The following is a 21,206-nucleotide window of genomic DNA, read 5'->3' as shown; positions in this document are numbered from 1 at the left end:
ATGTATTGACTCAGGGGTGTGAATACTTACAGTAACAGTCAAAAGTTTGGACACCTACTCATTCAAGTTTTTTTTTAATGTTTAATATTTTCTACATTGTAGAATAATAGTGAAGACATCACAACTATGAAATTACAATTTTTTGGTTACTACATAATTCCATGTGTGTTATAAATTAAGATATTTTTTAATACTTGAGATTCTTCAAAGTAGCAACACTTTGCCTTGAAGACAGCTTTGCACACTCTAGGCATTCTCTCAACCAGCTAACACAAGATCTGGAATAAGTCGAGGGGTATGAATACTTTGAAGGCACTCTACACACTCCTAAACTGGTCCCAGATCTGTTTGTCCTGTATAGTCAACAAGAGTGTCATGTTGTTAAATCTGTATCATGTTTAATCTATCTTTTCTCAATCTAGAAACAGCACAGAATTACTCCTACATTTTTATTCCACAATTCCTTATAAACATCCCAAACATTATTTTTCACTATACTCTTAAACTTTTTTTTACTTAAAGCTATATTAACAAATACTTGATTGACCCTAAGCTCTACAAAAGAAACCGTAGTCAAAATGCCCACCATTATTTGACTCGATTTATGCATTCTCATGTCTGAAATATTCGTATTTACAGTACAGTTTGGTCTTTAGAGTATATTATACCAAGGATTGTCTGATGTCCGATGATCCATTTGAACATCCATATAAAACCAGGTCGTGAGGGACTTTTATTTGTTCGTTAAAATCTAAAAACAGCAAATCTTCACAAACTTATTCACCACGTAGTAACATTAAGAGCTCGATTCAATCCATATCACGGAAGATCTGCGGTATAGCGCAATTTAAAGGCAATGTTTTTTCCTGCGTTCGCAGAGACTGCATTCACGGTAAATGCTGAATATTTTGGCATAATCAGAAATGACCTTTAAATTTAAATTGCGTTACACTGCAGATCTTCTGCGATATGGATTGAAATCGAGTCCTAATTCTCTGGCCATGTTTCGTCTCCCACTATATCCACCCAAATGACAAAGAAACAACTATTTTTAAACGAGTGTGTGAAAAGTCAGACAGACACACTGGGGCTATACTTACGAACATTAGAAACAGATTCTCCGTATCAAAATGTACATCAGCCAATTAAAATCGTAGACGACAGAACATTACATTGTAGCTGGTCGCATCAGATAACCTGGTACACCAGACGACAGTGATTCATTCCTGGAACAAGTTCTGCATCAGCCAATTGCAAATGTTGACCTAGATGGACGTGAACGAATACTTTTCCATAACAGCGTCCTTAACAAAGTCTCTCGTTATCATCCTACAGATGGCAGCATTGCGGCAATGTTGTTATTTTCAAGATGTATCGCGAGTCCGGACTCAATCTCATGTTAGCTAGCATCCACACTAGAGGAAAGGTTAATTGTTTATCGTTCTACAGCACACCTGTCAATCGTCTGATCAACACATTCTACTGCACGCTGTAGAAATATTAATAAGGTCAAAAGACAATTGAGTGCTTTGAGTGTTTATTGTCATAGTGACAACCGCAAATAATACTTCATTGTACATACATTGAAAAATATAAAAACGTGTATTTAAAAATGTACCAATTCAACAGCAAACACCGTTTAGCCTGCATATCTTTTACAGCATGTCATTGCTTGCCTCGTTGCTTAAAGCTCCCCTAACGATCCTACTTATGCTACAACACAAAGAAATGAGGAATGTATTATTGTTATCAAGTGAGTAAACTACTAAGGTCTATAGATCAAATTTTAATAACGGCTCAAATGTCCTGTTTTGTTTTAGCCGAAATAACCGCATACGACCTAGGCCTGATTATGCAACCATTTGGAACAGTTATGGGTATATTCTAGACAGTTTAGAAGGTCCAGAAAAGTACATTAGCAAGCCACTCATAAGTTGTACTTTGTCAGGATGTATCAGTGCTAAGATACTACAGGAAAATATGGGCTTCTTCTGACACAAATGTCTCTCGCCTTTCCAACTCCCCGCCAGTTCTTAAAGCTGTAGCCTATTTTACATTTACATTTTAGCAGAGCGACTTAAAGTAGTGAGTGCATACATTTTCTTTATATATATATATATATATATATTGGAGGAGAGATGCGCTCTTGCTTGCTGAAATAAAATATATATATATATTTTATTTCAGCAAGCAAGAGCGCATCTCTCCTCCAATAGGCTATTGTTAAATACTATAAGTTGAAATAAGTGTCCAACAAACAATTGTAATTTGGCTTTACCTGGAAATCCACGCGATTTAAGACGAATAGCCGAGGCAGCGAAGATGCCAGGTGCGTAATTGCGCAACAAAACCATGAACACAGACAGGCTCGAAATGTGTAACCTAAGTTATAAGTGTATGCATATTAGGCCATAATTCATTAGCTCAATGCTAGGCTTAATACCGCAGTGAATATATCCAGTGAATTTACACAGCGAAATTTAAAAAAAAGTTAGCAGATAATAAAATCACAGGTAGCCTACACTGTGTGGCACGCAGTTTGAAAAGCTAACCTAATGATTATATTTTATATTCATTTTTATAAATCATCTACTTTGTCACATATGCATTATTTGACTAGAGAACCAACAGTGGATCGTTTTTTTCCTTAAATAAAAACCTTGCCCTGAGTGGGATTCGAACTCATGGCCATACCTTGCAGTCTCTGGGCTTACAGTCTTAGAGGATCACACCACCAATTAGTCATAGCGTCTTTCCTTTTTTTTCCCCGTCTTTAATTTTTTAATTTTTTTACGATATATGAATATAAACATACATGTTGTATAATCCTCCTACATCTTTACTGCTGTGAAAGCACATGAATGTGTGTGAAATGGACAGGTAAAATTGGGGATTTTGTCATATGTGAAACCGTGAACATTTTGTCTAACGTTAGTACTAGTAGCCTAGTCAAGGATGCATCACTGCAATATTGGCACACAACTTGTTACAGACCAATGGGAACAAAAGTAAACCTTAAATTTGTAGGTTTAAAATATCCCTTTAGTGACGGGGTTGACCTATTTTAAGATATGCCAAAGATGGGCTATCTTCCAACATCACGAAAACAATGCACACACTTCAATGGGGCAGAAGTCAGTGGTGTTGTGATTCTGGATGGCCAGATATCTAGCAACAATGACAAGAAGCTGCCATGTGGGGAATTGTAGGTGGCTTGTTTCAGCTAGTTTTATCTTGTTCTTGATACAATGTCTTGTTTTGAGGTGTTGACTGATGTCAAATCTATGCTAATATGGATCAACGTTGTGCAAATGTATTAATGTCTTCAATAAATATTGGAGACAAAATTAGTTTACATGTTGTCAACAATCTAAGCCAACCCTGTCTGCTTTGCCCCATAATTGCGTACTTGTCAGTTTTGTTGCTAAACAACCAACATGTCTATTGGTTGGTGGAAATAAAGTCTAAAGATCTTTGATAGGCTGATGAGTGATTTTGTTCCAGGAAATAATCACTGTCATCTGGTGAGGTTAGCATAGGGCTAACGTGTGCCAGGTTATCTGATGGGACCAGCTACAATGTAACGTTCTAATCATTTTAATTGGCTGATGCGCATTGAGACGGAGAAACTGTTTAAATTTAAACTGTTTCTAATGTTCACAAGTATGGCTCCAGCTTCTTTTGCAGGCACACCAAAGCAACCGCTGTGGCGCTCTTTTTAAGGCAGATGCGTCCCCAACATGATTGCACCCTGGCAGTTTTGGAGCCACCCTCGTCCCTTGCAGGGCTTACAGTTGGTATGTGTGCAGTTCACTGTTGTTGTTGTGGTGTGTGTGTGTGTGTGTGTGTGTGCACGCGTGGAGGTCTGACTCAGGACGGTGGCTTGGCTCCTTCCCGACTCTGTTGGATCCGCTTCTGAAGAAGATCCCAGGCCTTCCGTACCTGAGATTTAAATGCAGAGGAAGACGTAAGAAAGGGTTTGTTTATACAATGCATTGACTGGTATCTATATCCTCCCTGAAAGCCATATAATGAAAATACTTGGTTAAATATTAAATGTGTAAGCTGCGTCCAGATTCTTAATTTTTCCCAAAGTGTGCACTTCCACACTTCCTCTCATGGATTTAACAATGGTGGAAACTAGGGGTGTGCCGATCTTGCCATACTCTTATTTGTATCCGTAAATTCACAGGGATGATACTCGTAATTGGAAAAACTGTTTTGAAACGCCTAAATAGAGGTCGGCAATACCTAATCGTCTCCCTGCACTTTCATATAAATCAAGGACGCTGCAGATCAGGAGCAGCAAACTTGCGTGTGTTATCAAACTTGCAGCGGGTAGATGCGTTTGCTGTCACTCAGTCAGAACGCAGGGGTTAAAGCAAAAAATTATTTAAAAAACAAAAAAATAAAATGTCCCATCTCGATCTCAGATCGATTGTCTGCAGGGCCAAGTTAACCTCCCATGTAAAAATGTCATGACCATCATGCTTTTAAGGAAAGAGGATCATTTTGTACATTAAACTGCAAGTTCGACCAATTCCAATCTTTTTCAATAATTTAAAACACAAAATCATTGACAAATCTGTTGCAGTGACGGAGAACTTTAACCCCTGAGAACGTGCGTCAGCCTTTCATCTTTTTTCCTACTCTCCCTCCGCTTGTTAGATATTATCCACATTGATAGCTTGCTGATTTATCATAGTAGCAGCAGTCAGCAGCAATCTAAGTGACCGGAGCATAACATGGAAGAGCGACCACTTGATGAAGATCGAGTGAATGGAGATACAGCTTTGCTCTATCCAAATCGTAGAAGCAGGAACAACCTAGACAGCCAGAACTAAACAGTTATTTAGAGCACACAGTACTTCGCACTGAGTGAAATGAGAGAGATGCGTGCTGGCAGCTGAAAAACAAAAACCACAATTTTTTCCCCAATCATGGAAAATAACAACAAAAAATACATCCGTTACGATACTCGTTTTGTCCGAGTACTCACCCCTAAAGGCGTCCGCATACTAGGTTCGGTTTTCTCCTAGCAAAACTCGGCTACGTGAAGCGAGCGTCAGTGCCTCGCATACAGCCTTAAAAAGACATTCGCTTGAAAAACAAGAAAAGAGCGGCAAAATTACAGTTTTTCCCCTCGAGACGCCGTAGCAACAACATACAGTAACACTTCCTCAAAATAGTCAGAATCAATCTAAAGATAAATCAAGAACTCTGTCACTCATTTTTTTACTGAGGGCTTAGTCGCAATTTTACATCTAAGTGCAGTATTTCTAAAGTGAAAAAATGTGCATGAAAACTAGTCCTGTTGTTGAATGACAACTAACACTTAATTGAAGAAACCCTACTGTCGACCAATCACCGATGAAGGGACGCAGACTTAGGGTATCGAGAAAATGCCTCAAGAAATACGTGTGCTCGAACAGCTGGGGGGGAAAAAAACTGCCGAACACCAAAAAAAAATCACAGAACTTTGTCATAATTCAAACTGTTTTGACTGGGAAGCATACGGTAAGCTTTAGTGGAAACTCTCAACAGCCAATGTTTACACCAATCCAATACTTTTTAATCCATGATTGAAAGTGCGCAAGTGGCGTGCCCACTTTAGAAGAAGGGTGGAGAATCTGGACGCAGCCTAAGATACATAAAAATTATTGTTCCTATAAAAATGCAAGAAGCCTTTATGTGTGGAAGGTAAAAGTTTCAGGACTTTTCAAATGTGCTTTATCAAGCCATTTTCCCCGTCAGTGTGTCAGGCTTCACCCTGGGTCATGTTCATTAAGGAATTGCGATGGGAAAATGGACCAGTCCCTCCTTGTTTTCTTCCTTTTGGTTCCTAATGAACAAGAACCTGGTCTCCCAGCTCCCCTCCTTACCTGTTTCTGGGTGATCTCGGGCTCCCACAGAGTGCAGAGCACCACGTTGGCCTGCTCCACCTGCTGCGTGTTGGGCCACTGGCTCTGCAGCCGCCGCACAGCGTCCTCTTGGCTGACGCCGTCCCTCGCCATGATACGAGACACCGCCTGGGGGGTAGGAGCATTGGGGTGGATAAAAAATAAAAAAAGTGTCTGCATCAGTGTTTTGTCTTTTAGCATTAGATGTTATGCAAGGGTCTACATACGGTTACTGTGATAACAGCATCTGCTAAATGACTAAAATGTTAATGTAATTGAACTACCACTGTTTAAGTACCATTTTGTTTATTATTTTCAATTCAAAATGTTTTCACTTCGACATTGAGGACAAGGTTGTGTTGAGGAGTTAAGATCAACCCAATGCCTAAATTCCATGTTGTGTAAGGCATCAAAATGAAGAGTGCCCTTTGCGCAGTTATGAGGTTATTCTCAGACGTTCAAAGCACAGATGTGGGTTACCTCTTCCTCAGGAATGACGGTGACCCAGACCTCGTGCACGATGTCCGTCCAGCCGGCCTCCAGCAGCACAGCCGCGTCCACCACACACACCTGTTTACCTAGGGGGAATAATAGAATACTAATAATACATGCCATTTAGTAGACAGTTTTATTCAAAGCGACTTACAGTCATGCGTATATACATTTTATGTTCAGAACCCACTATTCTGGCGTTGCAAGTGCCATGCTCTACCAACTGAGCTACAGGGGAACACAAGCCCACTGTCTGTACACACAGGTGAAAGCACACAAACACTGACACGCAAACATACACAACTTTGACACGTATCAATCAGCAACACACCTTCCTCTCTGGCCTGTTGGATCCTTTCCTTGACGAGTAGAGCTATCTCCGGCCACACAATGTCGGTGAGGGCTTTCAACCTCTCCTGCAACAATAGTAATACTCATTTATTACATTTGTAAAGCGCTTTCATTACACAAGAGTAATCTTAATGTGCATAAAATAAAAATATAAAAATTGTTACAAGGCAAAACAAGTACATATAAAATATCATAAAAGCATACAAGCATAGTGTGATGATATCAGTTGATATAATGATTAACAGAAGCCGATGCCATTAAGTCACAGAGCCAAACTGACAACACATTTTCAGGCCCGATAACAATGTTTTGGGAAAGAAGCCCACAAAGTGCCTTTAGAAAGTATGCATACCCCTTGACTTCTTCCACATGTGTTGCAGCCGGAATTCAAAATGGATCAAATACAGTGCATTTGAAAAGTATTCAGACCCCTTGACTTTTTCAACATTTTGTTACGTTACAGCCTTATTCTAAAATGTGTTAAATAAATATAAAATCATCAATCTACACACAATACCCCATAATGACAAAGTGAAAACAGGTTTTTAGAAATGTTTGCTAATTTATTAAACATAAAACACAGAAATACCTTATTTACATAAGTATTCAGACCCTTTGCTATGAGACTCGAAACTGAGCTCAGGTGCATCCTGTTTCCATTTATCATCCTTGAGATGTTTCTACAACTTGATTAGAGGAGTCCACCTGTGGTCAATTCTATTGATTGGACATGATTTGGAAAGGCACACACCTGTCTATATAAAGTCCCACAGCTGAAAATGCATGTCAGAGCAAAAACCAAGCCATGAAGTCGAAGGAATTGTTCGTAGAGGGTACTGGGGAAGGGTACCAAAATATTTCTGCAGTATTGAAGGTCCCCAAGAACACAGTGGCATCCATCATTCTTAAATGGAAGAAGTTTAGGGGGGGTTTAACAAGTACCCGATGGTCACTCTGACAGAGCTCCAGAGTACCTCTTAAGATGGGAGAACCTTCCAGAAGGACAACCATCTCTGCAGCACTCCACCAATCAGGCCTTTATGATAGAGTGGCCAGACGGAAGCTACTCCTCAGTAAAAGGCACATGACAGCCGGCTTGGAGTTTACCAAAAGGCACCTAAAGACTCTCAGACCATGTGAAACAAGATTATATGGTCTGATGAAACCAAGATTAAACTATTTGGCTTAACTGCCAAGCGTCACATTTGGAGGAAACCTGGCACCATCCCTACAGTGAAGCATGGTGGTGGCAGCATCATGCTGGTGGGATGTTTTTCGGAGGCAGGGACTGGGAAACTAGTCAGGATCGCAGGAAAGATTAACGGAGCAAAGTACAGAGAAATGTTTCACGAAAACCTGCTCCAGAGCGCTCAGGACCTCAGACTGGGGCGAAGGTTCACATTCCAACAGGACAACGACCCTAAGTACACAGCAAAGACAACGCAGGAGTGGCTTCGGGACAAGTCTCCGAATGTCCTTTAGTGGCCCAGCTGAGCCGGACTCAAAACCCAACCAATCTCTGGAGGGCCCTGAAAATAGCTGTGTAGTGACGCTACCCATTCCAACCTAACAGAGCTTGAGAGGATCTGCAGAGAATAAATGGCAGAAACTCCCCAAATACAGGTGTGCCAAGCTCGTGGCGTCATATCCAAGAAGACTCAAGGCTGTAATCGCTGCCAAAGGGTCTAAATACTTATGTAAATGTGATATTTAAGTTTTATTTTTTTAATCTAAAAACCTGTTTATGCTTTGTCATTATGGGTATTGTGTGTAGATTGGTGAGGGGAAAAAAATATTTAATCCATTTTAGAATAAGGCTATAAATGAAACGTGGAAAAAGTCAAGGGGTCTGAATACTTCCTGAATGCAATGTAGCTCACTTTAATTTTACATCACTCAAATATCCAGGTGACCAATACTGAGAGATATTGTGAGGCTACCCTCACATATCTCAAATTACATCATCAATTGATGTTTACTGATCATAAAATCAGTTAATTGCTGTTTAACTGATGACAGTGCTAATTGTGTGCAATTGTTTTGCATGGAATAATCAGAAATATGAAGTTCTGACTATGCTCTTCAAGAGGTGATGACATAACAACCAAATAGTTAACATTTATTTACAATCCCATGAAAATGGCAGGCAGTTGTCAATGTTTTTAGCGGAGCTGGGGTCTCCTTGTCCCCCAGAAGGTAAAGCGAATGCTCTGCACCTCGGTGACGTTTTACTGATAAACTACTGAAGGGAAAGCTGTCCCCCTGGAACTTACAAAGGACTTAACGGTACAGTAGGTAGCTAGAGGTCGACCGATTAATCGGAACGGCCAATTAATTAGGGACGATTTCAAGTTTTCATAACAATCGGTAATCGATATTTTTGGACACCGATTGTGGCGGAATTTTTTTTTTTACACCTTTATTTAACTAGGCAAGTCAATTAAGAACACATTCTTATTTTCAATGACAGCCTAGGAACAGTGGGTTAACTGCCTTGTTCAGGGGCAGAGCGACAGATTTTTACCTTGTCAGCTTGGGGATTCGTTTTTGCAACCTTCTGGTTACTAGTCCAACACTAACCACCTGCCTTACATTGCACTCCACGAGGAGCCTGCGTGGCAGGCTGACTACCTGTTACGCGAGGGCAGCAAGAAGCCAAGGTAAGTTGCTAGCTAGCATTAAACTTATCTTTAAAAAACAATCAATCTTAACATAATCACTAGTTAACTACACATGGTTGATGATATTACTAGTTTATCTAGTGTGTCCTGCGTTGCATATATTCGATGCGGTGCCTGTTAATCTCTCATCGAATCACAACCTACTTCGCCAAACAGGTGATTTAACAAGCGTATTTCGCAAAAAAAGCACTGTCGTTGCACCAATGTGTACCTAACCATAAACATCGATGCCTTTCTTTAAAATCAATATACAAGTATATTTTTAAACCTGCGTATTTAGTTAATATTGCCTGCTAACATGAGTTTCTTATAACAAGGGAAATTGTGTCACTTCTCTTGCATTCCGTGCAAGCAGTCAGGGTATATGCAGCAGTTTGGGCCGCCTGGCTCGTTGCGAACTGTGTGAAGTCCATTTATTCCTAACAAAGACCGTAATTAATTTGCCAAAACTGTACATAATTATGACATAACATTGAAGGTTGTAAAATATAACAGCAATATTTACACTTAGGGATGCCATCCGTTAGATAAAATACGGAACGGTTCTGTATTTCACTGAAAGAATAAACGTTTTGTTTTCGAAATTATAGTTTCTGGATTTGACCATATTAATGACCAAAGGCTCGTATTTGTGTGTTATTATGTTGGACTTAATTATATGATTTGATATTTGATAGAGCAGTCTGACTGAACGATGGTAGGCAGCAGCAGGCTCGTAAGCATTAATTCAAACCGCACTTTCGTGCGTTTGCCAGCAGCTCTTCGCTGTGCTTCAAGCATTGAGCTGTTTATGACTTCAAGCCTATCAACTCCCGAGATTAGGCTGGTGTAACCAATGTGAAATGGCTAGCTAGTTAGCGGGGTGCGCGCTAATCGCGTTTCAAACGTCACTCGCTCTGAGACTTGGAGTAGTTCTTCCCCTTGCTCTGCAAGGGCCGCGGCTTTTGTGGAGCGATGGGTAACGATGCTTCGAGGGTGGCTGTTGTCGATGTGTTCCTGGTTCGAGCCCAGGTAGGAGCGAGGAGAGGGACGGAAGCTATACTGTTACACTGGCAATACTAAAGTGCCTATAAGAACATCCAATAGTCAAAGGTATATGAAATACAAATGGTATAGAGAAATAGTCCTATAATAAATACAACCTAAAACTTCTTACCTGGGAATATTGAAGACTCATGTTAAAAGGAACCACCAGCTTTCATATGTTCTCATGTTCTGAGCAAGGAACTTAAACGTTAGCTTTTTTACATGGCACATATTGCACTTTTACTTTCTTCAACACTTTGTTTTTGCATTATTTAAACCAAATTGAACATGTTTCATTGTTTGAGGCTAAATTGATTGCATTGATGTATTATATTAAGTTAAAATAAGTGTTCATTCAGTATTGTTGTAATTGTCATTATTACAAATGAATAAAGCAAAAAAATGTAATATATTTTTGTATATTAAAAAAAAAAAAAAAATCGGCCGATTAATTGGTATCTGCTTTTTTTGGTCATCCAATAATTGGTATCGGCGTTAAAATCATAAATCGGTCGACCTCTAGTAGCTACATCTGGTAAATCAATAACAACTAAACGGATGAAGACCGAGTTTGGTTTCTTATTTGCTAGCTAACGTTAGCAAAGATCAAGGTGTCTTAGAGTTATAGAAGTAGGACAATTCGAGGAAATATGTATTTAACTAGCTAGCCTAAGTTACTTCTTTGTTTATTTGTTAGCTAGTTAATTGCTGCCAACTAGCTAAGGCCGGACAAAGTTGAATTACTATTTCACGGATGCCCCACCTCACTTTTCTCCACACACCCAATCTTTGCGGCTCTTAGTTTATAATGCATTGTCCGCTCTCCCAAATTGATGCCCAAGAGACCAAACAGTCTCAGATCAAGTGCTCAGATCTGTTCGAGCGTCGGGTTGGAAAGTGACACACACACGCTCGCACCTGCAGATGTTTCATTTCTCTCATGTCGTCATGGCTGAAGCCAGCGAAAATTCCTACTATTTATGTGTCCAGGTTAAACGTGGGACATCTCGCATTATAAACAAAACGTTGGTGAAATTAATGGTTATTGCATCATTTACAGATCTATTAGATGCGATGAATAGACGAAACAACGTAATTTAACCAATTGATTGGCTAGAGAGCAGGGCATTCATCAGCAAAGACGCAATGCAAGCTGATACATTTGGTTGTCCAAAATACTAAGTCAAAATTATTGATGAAATCGCAGTGTCAGCTCTACGGTGATTTGCGATTCATAACTTACATTTTACCGGTACTACCAGTAGTACTAGGCCAACCGATACCACGACGGAATGCGTTTGAATTGATGATGCACCGCCGAGAACAGCTAGCATGTCCAGCAAAGTACATCGCCAGTGGCACGCACATACTTCGTGTAGATCAGCAGGTGGGGGCTTTTCGTGGCAGCCAGGTGAGACAATCGAAGGAGGATGCGGTGAGCAAAATTCCTGGGCTCGAAATTAGATTGATGCTTCTAATTGTGCATGTTAAACATTTTTTTTTATGATTTAAGGTTATACTCTATGGCTGGATTTCTGTATTTTTTTCTAATGCTAAATTTATTTGGCAGACCTAACTTGATTGACCCTCTTTCTACAAGACCTCTAGTCTATGAGAGGCCTAATCATATTTGTATGAATATTTTGTTAACGCCTAGGTTATAGAGACGCAGTCAGGTAATGAACTCATTACTATACATCAACATTTTAATTTGATTAATTATATATTGTCAATCATTCTTGAATTTGTTAGGCTTAACAATTAAGTAGATTAATGAACTGATCATACATTCACAACTTTTCAATGATTTTTGAATATGATAGGATGTATAATAAACGAATGCAATATTCTATGTGAATAATGTTAATTTCTATATTAATAATAATAATCTTAAAATCAGTCAAATGGAATATTTTGCCAATTGTTAATGTCCATATAGCCTAGGACAATGTGGTAAAGTACTGTTATTCCTTATCCACCTAATGATTCCCCCCCCCCTCCCTCGCTCGCCTCACTTTTCTGGGGGGAAAATCCGTTAAACAGTGAAACAATTTTGTCTGGCCTAACGTTAGATATAGTAAGCTATGATAAATCACATTTGCAACACGCCGGATAGCCAACAAGTACAGCTCAACTCCGCGTTGATGTGGAGTTGTTTTACTTGGCTAACGACGTACACCCCGGAGTAGTCAGACTACACATTGAAATGACTACCATAACATACACAAACCATAGCTATCATTGAAATATATCCCTAGTTGACAAAATAAACTGAGCACCGAGCAAGCTTGCTAACTAGCAAGGTAGGTTGCTGTAAACTAGCTAGGACGGACACTAGCGTTCGTGCGTGGAAATAACAACAAACACGAAGAGTGACAATAGCTAGCTACTTTACCTTGTACAAATACTTTGTCACTTAACTGACGTTACCTTGCTAATCTCGTCTAACTGGGTACTCCCAATGGCTAACCACACTATTGTAGTACCACTGTGCTATATTGTTATTATTCTTTCGATAAAGAAATCCTAGATGGCTAGCAGTTGGACATGGACAACATTCATTGGTTGAGAAATTAATTTGGGGACAATATTTGCACATTATTATTTTAATTTCATCAAGCTCTGGTTGGTTGTTGATCATTGCTAGACAGCCATTTTCAAGTGTTGCCATTTAATTCAAAACTTTAACTAGGCCACTCAGGAACATTCAATATCATCTTGGTAAGCAACTCCAGAGTATATTTGGCCTTGTGTTTTAGGCTATTGTCCTGCTGAAAGGTGAATTTGTCTCCCAGTGTCTGTTGGAAAGCAGACAACCAGGTTTTCCTCTAGAATTTTGCCTGTGCTTAGCTTTATTCCATTTCTTATTTTTTTCTTTACCCGGTTTTCTCCCCAATTTCGTGGTATCCAATTGGTAGTTACAGTCTTGTCTCAACGCTGCAACTACTGTATGGACTCAGGAGAGGCGAAGGTCGAGAGCCGTGCTTCCTCCGAAACACTACCCAACCAAGCCACACTGCTTCTTGACACAATGCCCACTTAACCCGGAAGCCAGCCGCACCAATGTGTCGGAGGAAACACCGTGCACCTGGCGACCGTGTCAGCATGTACTGCGCCCCGCCCGCCACAAGAGTCACTAGTGCGTGATGGGACAAGGACATGCCTGCCGGCCAAACCCTCCCCTAACCCGGACGACGCTGGGCCAAATGTGTCTACCGGGTTGCGGCCAGCTGCAACAGAGCCTGGACTCGAACCCAGAATCACTAGTGGCACAGCTAGCACTGGCACTGCGGTGCCTTAGACCCCTGCGCCACTCGGGAGGCCTATTCCATTTCTTTTTAATCCTAAAAAAAAACTCCCTAGCTCTTGCCGATGACAAGCATACCCATAACACGATGCAGCCACCACCAAGCTTGAAAATATGGTACTCAGTTGTGTGTTGGATTTGCCCCAGTTCATTTCTTTGCAAATTTTTTGCAGTTTTACTTTAGTGCCTTATTTCAAACAGGATGCATGTTTTGGAATATTTGTATTCTGTACAGACTTCCTTCTTTTCACGCTGTCATTTAGGTTAGTATTGTGTACTAACTAGAATGTAGTTGATCCATCCTCAATTTTCTCCTATCATAGCCATTAAAATAACTGTTTTAAAGTCACCAAAGTCATGGTGAAATCCCTGAGCAGTTTCTTCTCCAGCAACTGACTTTGGAAGGACACCTGTATCTTTGTAATGGCTGAATGTATTGATACTACATCCAAAGTGTAATTAATAACTTCACCATGCTTAAAGGGATATTATTTATGTTTACCCATCTACCAATTGGTGCCCTTTGCGAGGTATCGGAAAACCTCCCTGGTATTTGTGGTTGAATCGGTGTTTGAAATTCACTGCTTGACTGAGGGACCTTACAGAGATCAGGTAGTCAGTCAAAAATCATGTTAAACACTTATTGCACAGAGAGTGAGTCCATGCAACTTTTGTGACCTGTTAAGCAATTGTTTGCTCCTGAACTTATTTAGGCTTGCCATAACAAAACGGTGGAATACTTATTGACTCAAGACATTTCAGCTTTTCATCTTTAATTAATTTATAAAAATGTATAAAAACATAATTCCACTTTGACATAATGGAGTAGCCTTGGCAAGTGACACAAATTTAAGCTTTAACACAAGTCAAGGGGTGTGAATACTTTCTGAAGGCACTATATCTCTGCTGATATAGTCCATTCCATTGATATTTGAAAAGAAAACGCTAAATACAACTAAATAAACCAACATGACATTTTTTACATCCCTTCCCATTTGTATAAAATATTATGTTCTCTCAAATATTATCGGGCTGTATTTCACACATGCCATACACAAACATTACCTTGTTTCCAAAAACCTTCCTGCCTAGTGCGCGTCTGTTGATAGTTTTGTCCTCATTAATAAGATCTGAAAATGATAAGAGTCATTCATTGAAACAGATGCTTTGAGTAAAGCCTTACATTATATCTGTTAAATCAATTCTCCACTATACAGAATATTACGACAGCTTCTGTCAGCTATGTGGACAGAAGACCCACTCGCACCTGATCCAAACTCCTCCAGCACCCTGTTGTAGGCAACCTCCCCCGGCCGGTAGGTCTCATGGCCCAGCTGGTCGCTGTTGATGCGGACCGCACCCAGGGCCTCCAACTGCCGGGCAATGGAGCTCTTCCCGCTGCCACTGCCCCCGGTCAGGCCAATCACGTAGGGCACCAGGGGGAGATGGGACTTGTCCTGCTTCACAGGGGATAGGCAAGAGGGGTAAAGGTGAACGGGGCATCAAAATGCATTGGCAGTCATATGGGGGCTTGTGTGTAAGTGGTACATAATCAAACTAAATGTCTGACATATAGCTACGATACTGACTATACACATAATTCAATCATATACTAACTTAAGGCTCAGGTCCAATTAGACTACAATGAGATAAAGAGAAACTGAATTGTGAAAAATCAGGTCTTGTGATACCTGATGCATCCCAACAACGTGCTTGACAAAGCACTCGCTGGCAATTAGTGAATAGTAGTCGATTGTGTGACTGCAATTGCCACTGAAAGATCATTTGCGGTTAGCGAGGCTGGATGAATAGTATGTTTCTTCTGCTTGAGGAGAAACAAAGTCCCTGAATATAGCCTTCTCTACCCTGGTAACCTTGCTGGAGTAACTATCAGTTGTTCTGAAAAAGCCCTGTCTCCGTCCCTAATGGCCCCCTTTTTTCCTATATGGTGCACTACTTTTGACCAGAGCCCTAGTCAAAGGAAGTGCACTATATATGGCAGGGATCACCAACTAAATTAAGCCGCTGGTCTAATTTTTTCTTGAGTGGATGATCGGGGGGCTGGAACATGATTACAGATAATTAGTAAACTGCAAATAGACAGCAAGCAGCACAAACAGATAATATTTGACTAAAACAATAATTTCAAATCTTGCTTACATTTGTCTACGATGACATGTCTCTCTATTATGCATGGAAATACGTGGGAACAGATTTCCAAAATTAAAATCACTTGGAGGCTGATTTCCTGGTGTTTTTGGTCTTTTATGTCCAACAATGAAAATTGGGGGGCCAAATAAAACCACCTGAGGGTGAAATTCAGCCCGCCAGTTGGGTAACCCTAATATGGGGAATAAGGTGCCATTTGAGACACAGTCCCTGTTATTTGCATAGAGATTAAAAATACTGAAATTAGCCCCATCTTTTGCCGGTGTCAGCGACTGAAACTACTCAGGGGTACACAAAATCCCTTTCTGTCTCAAATACCAAGTAGAAATTAGTATGGTATGTGTGACACCCATGAGCAGGCTGGAAGGGAAGAGGGGGAATGTGTGTACTTTCGGGTCTGTGAGGAGGGTTCCCAGGAGGCGTGAGCGGAGGCTGGAGGAGCTGATCTTTTCCTCCTCCATCTCAGTGTGGTGGGCATCCTTCAGCAGCTGGATCTCGTGCAGCACCAGTCCTGGAAGACCCTAATAGGGCAGACAGTTGATGACAAGACACCAGACATAACAAAGAGAATATATAGGCTGTTTAGCCAGACGTAACACAAACAATACATAGCCAGCCATCCCTCAGCCTGTGCTGTATCAAGAGGCCCACTCACAACACTATGACTGTCTTTGCCAGCTATTAGACACCATTGAAGCTTGTTCAAATTGTACTGCATGTTTCTAAACCCAGAGACGCAACATCACGAGACTTCCGGGAACGCTTGTGAAAAAGACCAGGCCTGAATTTGGGGTTTGAGAAGTCAATGAGAGAAGTGAAGAATTCTTCCTTAGTAGTTTGTTAATTGTTTCGAAATCTAAAGTCACAACCTGGATTTGAGCCAATATCTTTAATTCAAATATCTTTTGTTGTTATTACTCCAACCTCTGAAAGTGACAAACTAAAATGTTTTCAATTATATCGAAGGAGTGCTTTTGATTTGACGGCCTGCACATGTGCAGTTTGGCGCGAGAAGACGATTAAACCCAAAGCACTTACGTTTTCGAGGCGCTTCTTGTTCACAGCCTCGCCTCCCCTGCGGGTCTCCTCGCTGACCACAATGCATTGCAGCTGGGCATCAATAACGGAGGGTCCAAAGGGGTCCGAAAGGGGCACGATCTCGTACTGCAGCGAGGGCTTGACGTCCTGCAGGAACTCTTGGAGCCGCTGCACCCGCAGGGCATATGGCTCGATTAGCTCCTTTAGCACCTTCTCTGAGGATAGGCAGAGAAAGATAAGAAAAAGAGAAGGTGGAGAAAGAGGAAGAAGAGAACGAAGAATAAGAGGCAAGGAAAATGGCAGGGTAGGGGACATCAAACGTTTTATTCCGCTATTGTGCAAACATATCCGTAAATCCACATTCTTCAATGTCAAGGTTGAGTGTAGGGAATTTTCTACCATTGTAATCCTTGGGCAGGCCGCCTAAGCATTTTTTTCGGGTCTCCTAAATCCAAACAGTGTACAGAAATATATAATAATAATAAAACAAACTTTATGCATTTGTGATTGAAAAACGCTTTCAGTGTTAACTTAAACGACATAAAACATAAAATATGTAGAAAAGATAATGGACCTCTATGTTTTTCAATAATCTCATCTTTGAGAATTAACAACCCCCAAAATAAAAACTAGACAATCAGGGAGAATTTAAAATACCAAAAACAATGAATTTAACAGTATTGATTTTGTTATTATGTTTGAGCAAAACACAGCATTAGCCATGGCAAAATGCATAGGAAATTAACTTTAAAACGGCACTATTTTCTCTCAGCTCCAAGAATTTGAATAACAAGAAATTGCCTTAAATTCAAAAATGTCTCTACATTGTCAAGATGGGGGACCTCAAATTTTGCACCGCTGAAGGTCCGCACCCCCTGCCCACCACCTGAAACCCCTTTTGATCCAGAAAAAAACCCTGAAGCACAGTGAATTCCAAAGTCCTTTTAACAATGGCAATCCAGATCAGATTATATAGCCCATTATGGGGTAAGGAACACAATACCTTGTGTATGGATAGAAGACAAGGAGACCTAATAATGCCCAAAGAAACTTGTTTACACAGCAACCATTGTCCTTTCTCATCATTCCACTTACTTTTTAGAAGTTCTTGGTCACACACCCCGATAAGGAACCGCTTGTTCGCCAAGAGGCAAGAGATGTTCAGCAGCGTCTTGTGCGCCCCGTGGAGGCGGTCAAACGTTCCACCTACCACCACCTCACTGTAAGTCTCCATGCGCTCCGAGCTACTATCCCAGTCGTCCTTTTGGCCCTCCTTCTCTACCTCTTCCTCCAGCTTCTGCAGCTGCGGGTGGAGCAGCACCGAGGCCAAGCCGGGAGTGCAGACGTAACAGCGGCCCGTGTACCTCTGCAGACACTGGGCCACCAGTGGGGACTGGCCTGGGTCCTGCAGGGCGAAGTCTGTTAGCACCACCTCGGGGGAGTGGGAGAGGGGCTGTGGGGAAGGGAAGGGGTTACATGCTACCCCTGTCCCACCCGTCTCTGGGCTGGAGGCGTTGTTGGGCTGGGCGCGGACGTTGGTGAGGAGCACTCGTACGTCCAGGTGGCCGCACACATTGGCAGCATTGCTGTAGAGCCCGGTGATAAGGCTGGACAGATCCACCACGGGCGGGATGAAGACGGGCCTGGGCTGGCCCCCGCCTGTACCCAGGTTCAGGCCTGGATGGAGATGGACGTAGAGGGTGCGCTCCACCACCTGGGCAGCTGAGCTGAGTACGGGGGCAATGCGCAGGGGGAGGGTGTGGAGGGGAGAGGTGAGCACCAGGATGCCCGTGCTGAACATGGACATGTTGGCCAGATGTGTCACAGGAGCAGGGACACACGCTTGGCACAATGTCTGGGGTAGAGCAAAAGGCAGGGTCACACCATTACAAAAAACATTGAGAAAACCTATTAATTAGTTACCTAAGCTAAAGGTCGTTATCAATAAACCGTCACAATACCGTGCAGAGCGTACAATTTGGCAGCTGGGGAGCAAGGAGACCCCCAGTGCCGCTGACATTTGTATTTATTTAACCTTTATTTTATCAAGGAGTTATTTTTTCATCTATCCAGATATCTGTAAGCAGGGATGGACACCTTTCAAAGTATATATGTTGGTACTAATATGGACACCTTTCAAAGTACATATGCTTAAATCAGAGTTATTTCTATGCGCTCTTGAGAACATATACAACATATACTTATAATCGACCCCTGTGGGACATCTTTCGTAATATTCAGGAAACCTGATTTAACACCATCAGTAGATACGCATTGAGTTCTATCTGTCAAGTCATTTTTAAACCGGTTACATGCAGCCTGGTCTAGGCCATTTGAGAAAAGCCTCTGAATTAGCGGGGAGTGATCAACAGTATAGAAAGACTTTGATAGGTCAATGAAGATTTGACAACTACATGCCGTTTTCAAGGGATTGCTAAACAAATGTTATCTATTTGGCTTTAATATCATCACCTCTTGAAGAGCAGTCAGAACTACACATTTCCTATAATTTAACTATATAATCAGTAAACATCAATTGAGCATCTATTTTCAGATTGGATAGGCTACCCTCACCTATTGGCATGTACTGTACTTAGCGTGTCATTTAGTTTGCTTCATCAGAGATTAAGCTTTTGGAAAGAGCTTTACATGGGTAAATCCTCCTGGTCAAGTTGTAAATCGGACTACTGTCTTCAGCACTATAGATGGCGACCAAATACAGCCATCTAGTTTATCCCCTGAAAGATAACGTTAATGTAACAAGCTATCCCTAATATGCTAGCTAGACAATTTGACACATAGCCTATCATGTTTGTCAGCTGCAATCTTGATTAAACACTCTTAAAAACAATGAAAAGGGGATCATGTTGGGTAACTAAGCTGGGTAGGCTTAACGTTACGTTGGAGAAAAAAAAAGTAATTTTAGGTCTACTTAACAATATTTTCAACCAACTGAAAATGTTCTACCAGTAGATATAATTGCAAAGTAGAAACTACTTTGCAATTATGTCTACTGGTAGAAACTTTGCGCAATTGGTTAAACATATGGGTAGGTAGACCTAATGTATTTCTCTTAATACAGGATGGGAAATTAACCTAAACAGCTCATACCCGTCAGGTATAGTTCACTTTTATATCACTCAAATATCCAATTAATTGTGGCCAATATTGAGAGATATCGTGAGGCTACACTCACGTATCTGAAATGACATGATGAATTTACGTGTACTGACCATGAAAGCAGTTAATTGCGGTGTAATTCTGATAGCGCTAAATGTTCGCAATTGTTTTGCATGGAATAATATGTGTAGTTCTGGCTATGTTCTTGAAGAGGTGATGATATTGCAACCAAATAGTTGACATGTATTTAACGATCCCTTGAAAACCGCAGGCAGTTGTCAATGCTTTTAGCGGAGCTGGGGGGGGGGGGGGGGGGGGGGGGGGGGGTCTGCACCTTATGACGTTTTATTGATCACCCTGGCCTTTTACCAAGCACTAAACCGTAGGTAGCTACGTCTGGTAAATCAATAACGACTAAACAAACGGATGAAGACGAATGATTTCTTATTACTATAGTTAGCCAAGTTAACTATAAGACACATTGACCTTCGCTAAAGAAAAGGGAAAATTCGAGGAAATGTGTTTAGTTAGCTGCAAGTAAAGTTAAGTAGCAAAGCTAACTGGCACGTAGCTAACGTGAACTAGCTAGCTACGTTAACGTTAGCTGGTTATGATCAAGACATTTGCAACACCCCGGAGAGCCAACAAGTCAACCTCAACTCCGCGTTGTGGCGTAGCTAGCTAGTTTCCATTTGAGTTGAGTTTTACTTGGCAACGACGTACACCCCGGAATATTGTCAGAATACTACACATTGAATGTACTACCATGACATACACAACCCATAGCTATCATTGAAGTATGTCGCTAGCGTTAGCTGACTAAAACCGAGCAAGCTAACGTAGCTAGTAGGTTGCCGCGTAAGCTAGCTAGCACGGACACTTGCGTTCGTGCTTAGAAATAACAACATGAAGAGTGACAATAGTTACTTTACCTTGTGCAAATGCTGTAGCAAGGTAACGTGAGTTAAGTTTAAATCTCGTCTGTAACTGGCTATTCCCAATGGCTAACTACATTGTTGTACCACTGTCCAATATTGTTATTATTCTTTCGATAAAGAGACAGTCCATTTGACCTAGCTAGCTACCGGTTGCACATGGACAACATTCATTGGTTGATAAATT

General features: G+C 41.1%; 1 protein-coding gene across 2 annotated transcripts; it reads right to left on the bottom strand.

Annotated features, from left to right (window-relative positions):
* Nucleotides 1-58: 58 nt before the first annotated feature.
* On the bottom strand, nucleotides 59-21,206 carry coasy (CoA synthase). 2 transcript variants are annotated; one of them, XM_014158719.3, is made up of 10 exons: nucleotides 21,017-21,206; nucleotides 18,060-18,819; nucleotides 16,965-17,179; nucleotides 16,316-16,447; nucleotides 15,025-15,217; nucleotides 14,823-14,887; nucleotides 6,724-6,808; nucleotides 6,381-6,478; nucleotides 5,883-6,029; nucleotides 59-3,942 (listed from the first exon to the last, which is right to left on the bottom strand). In XM_014158719.3, exons 2-10 carry the CDS (start codon nucleotides 18,769-18,771, stop codon nucleotides 3,871-3,873), a joined length of 1,719 nt encoding a protein of 572 aa, XP_014014194.1. In that variant the 5' UTR covers nucleotides 18,772-18,819; nucleotides 21,017-21,206; the 3' UTR covers nucleotides 59-3,870. The 2 variants fall into 2 exon arrangements, with proteins under 2 accessions (XP_014014194.1, XP_014014195.1); XM_014158720.3 differs by having other exon boundaries at nucleotides 15,025-15,214.

Source organism: Salmo salar, chromosome 19 (genome assembly GCF_965601325.2).
Source record: "Salmo salar chromosome 19, fSalSal1, whole genome shotgun sequence".
NCBI classification, from domain to species: Eukaryota; Metazoa; Chordata; class Actinopteri; order Salmoniformes; family Salmonidae; genus Salmo; species Salmo salar.
Note: the sequence above shows the minus strand (reverse complement) of the source record. Positions and strands in the feature narration are given on the sequence as shown.

Bases quoted from the DNA above. Each gene is read 5' to 3' on its own strand.
- coasy (XM_014158719.3), bottom strand. From the start codon at position 18,771: ATGTCCATGTTCAGCACGGGCATCCTGGTGCTCACCTCTCCCCTCCAC. The intron at 16,448-16,964 runs GTAAGTGCTTTG...CTGCCCTATTAG, and splicing joins ACAAGAAGCGCCTCGAAAAC to GGTCTTCCAGGACTGGTGCT. The intron at 6,479-6,723 runs GTGTGTTGCTGA...TATTCCCCCTAG, and splicing joins CCAACAGGCCAGAGAGGAAG to GTAAACAGGTGTGTGTGGTG.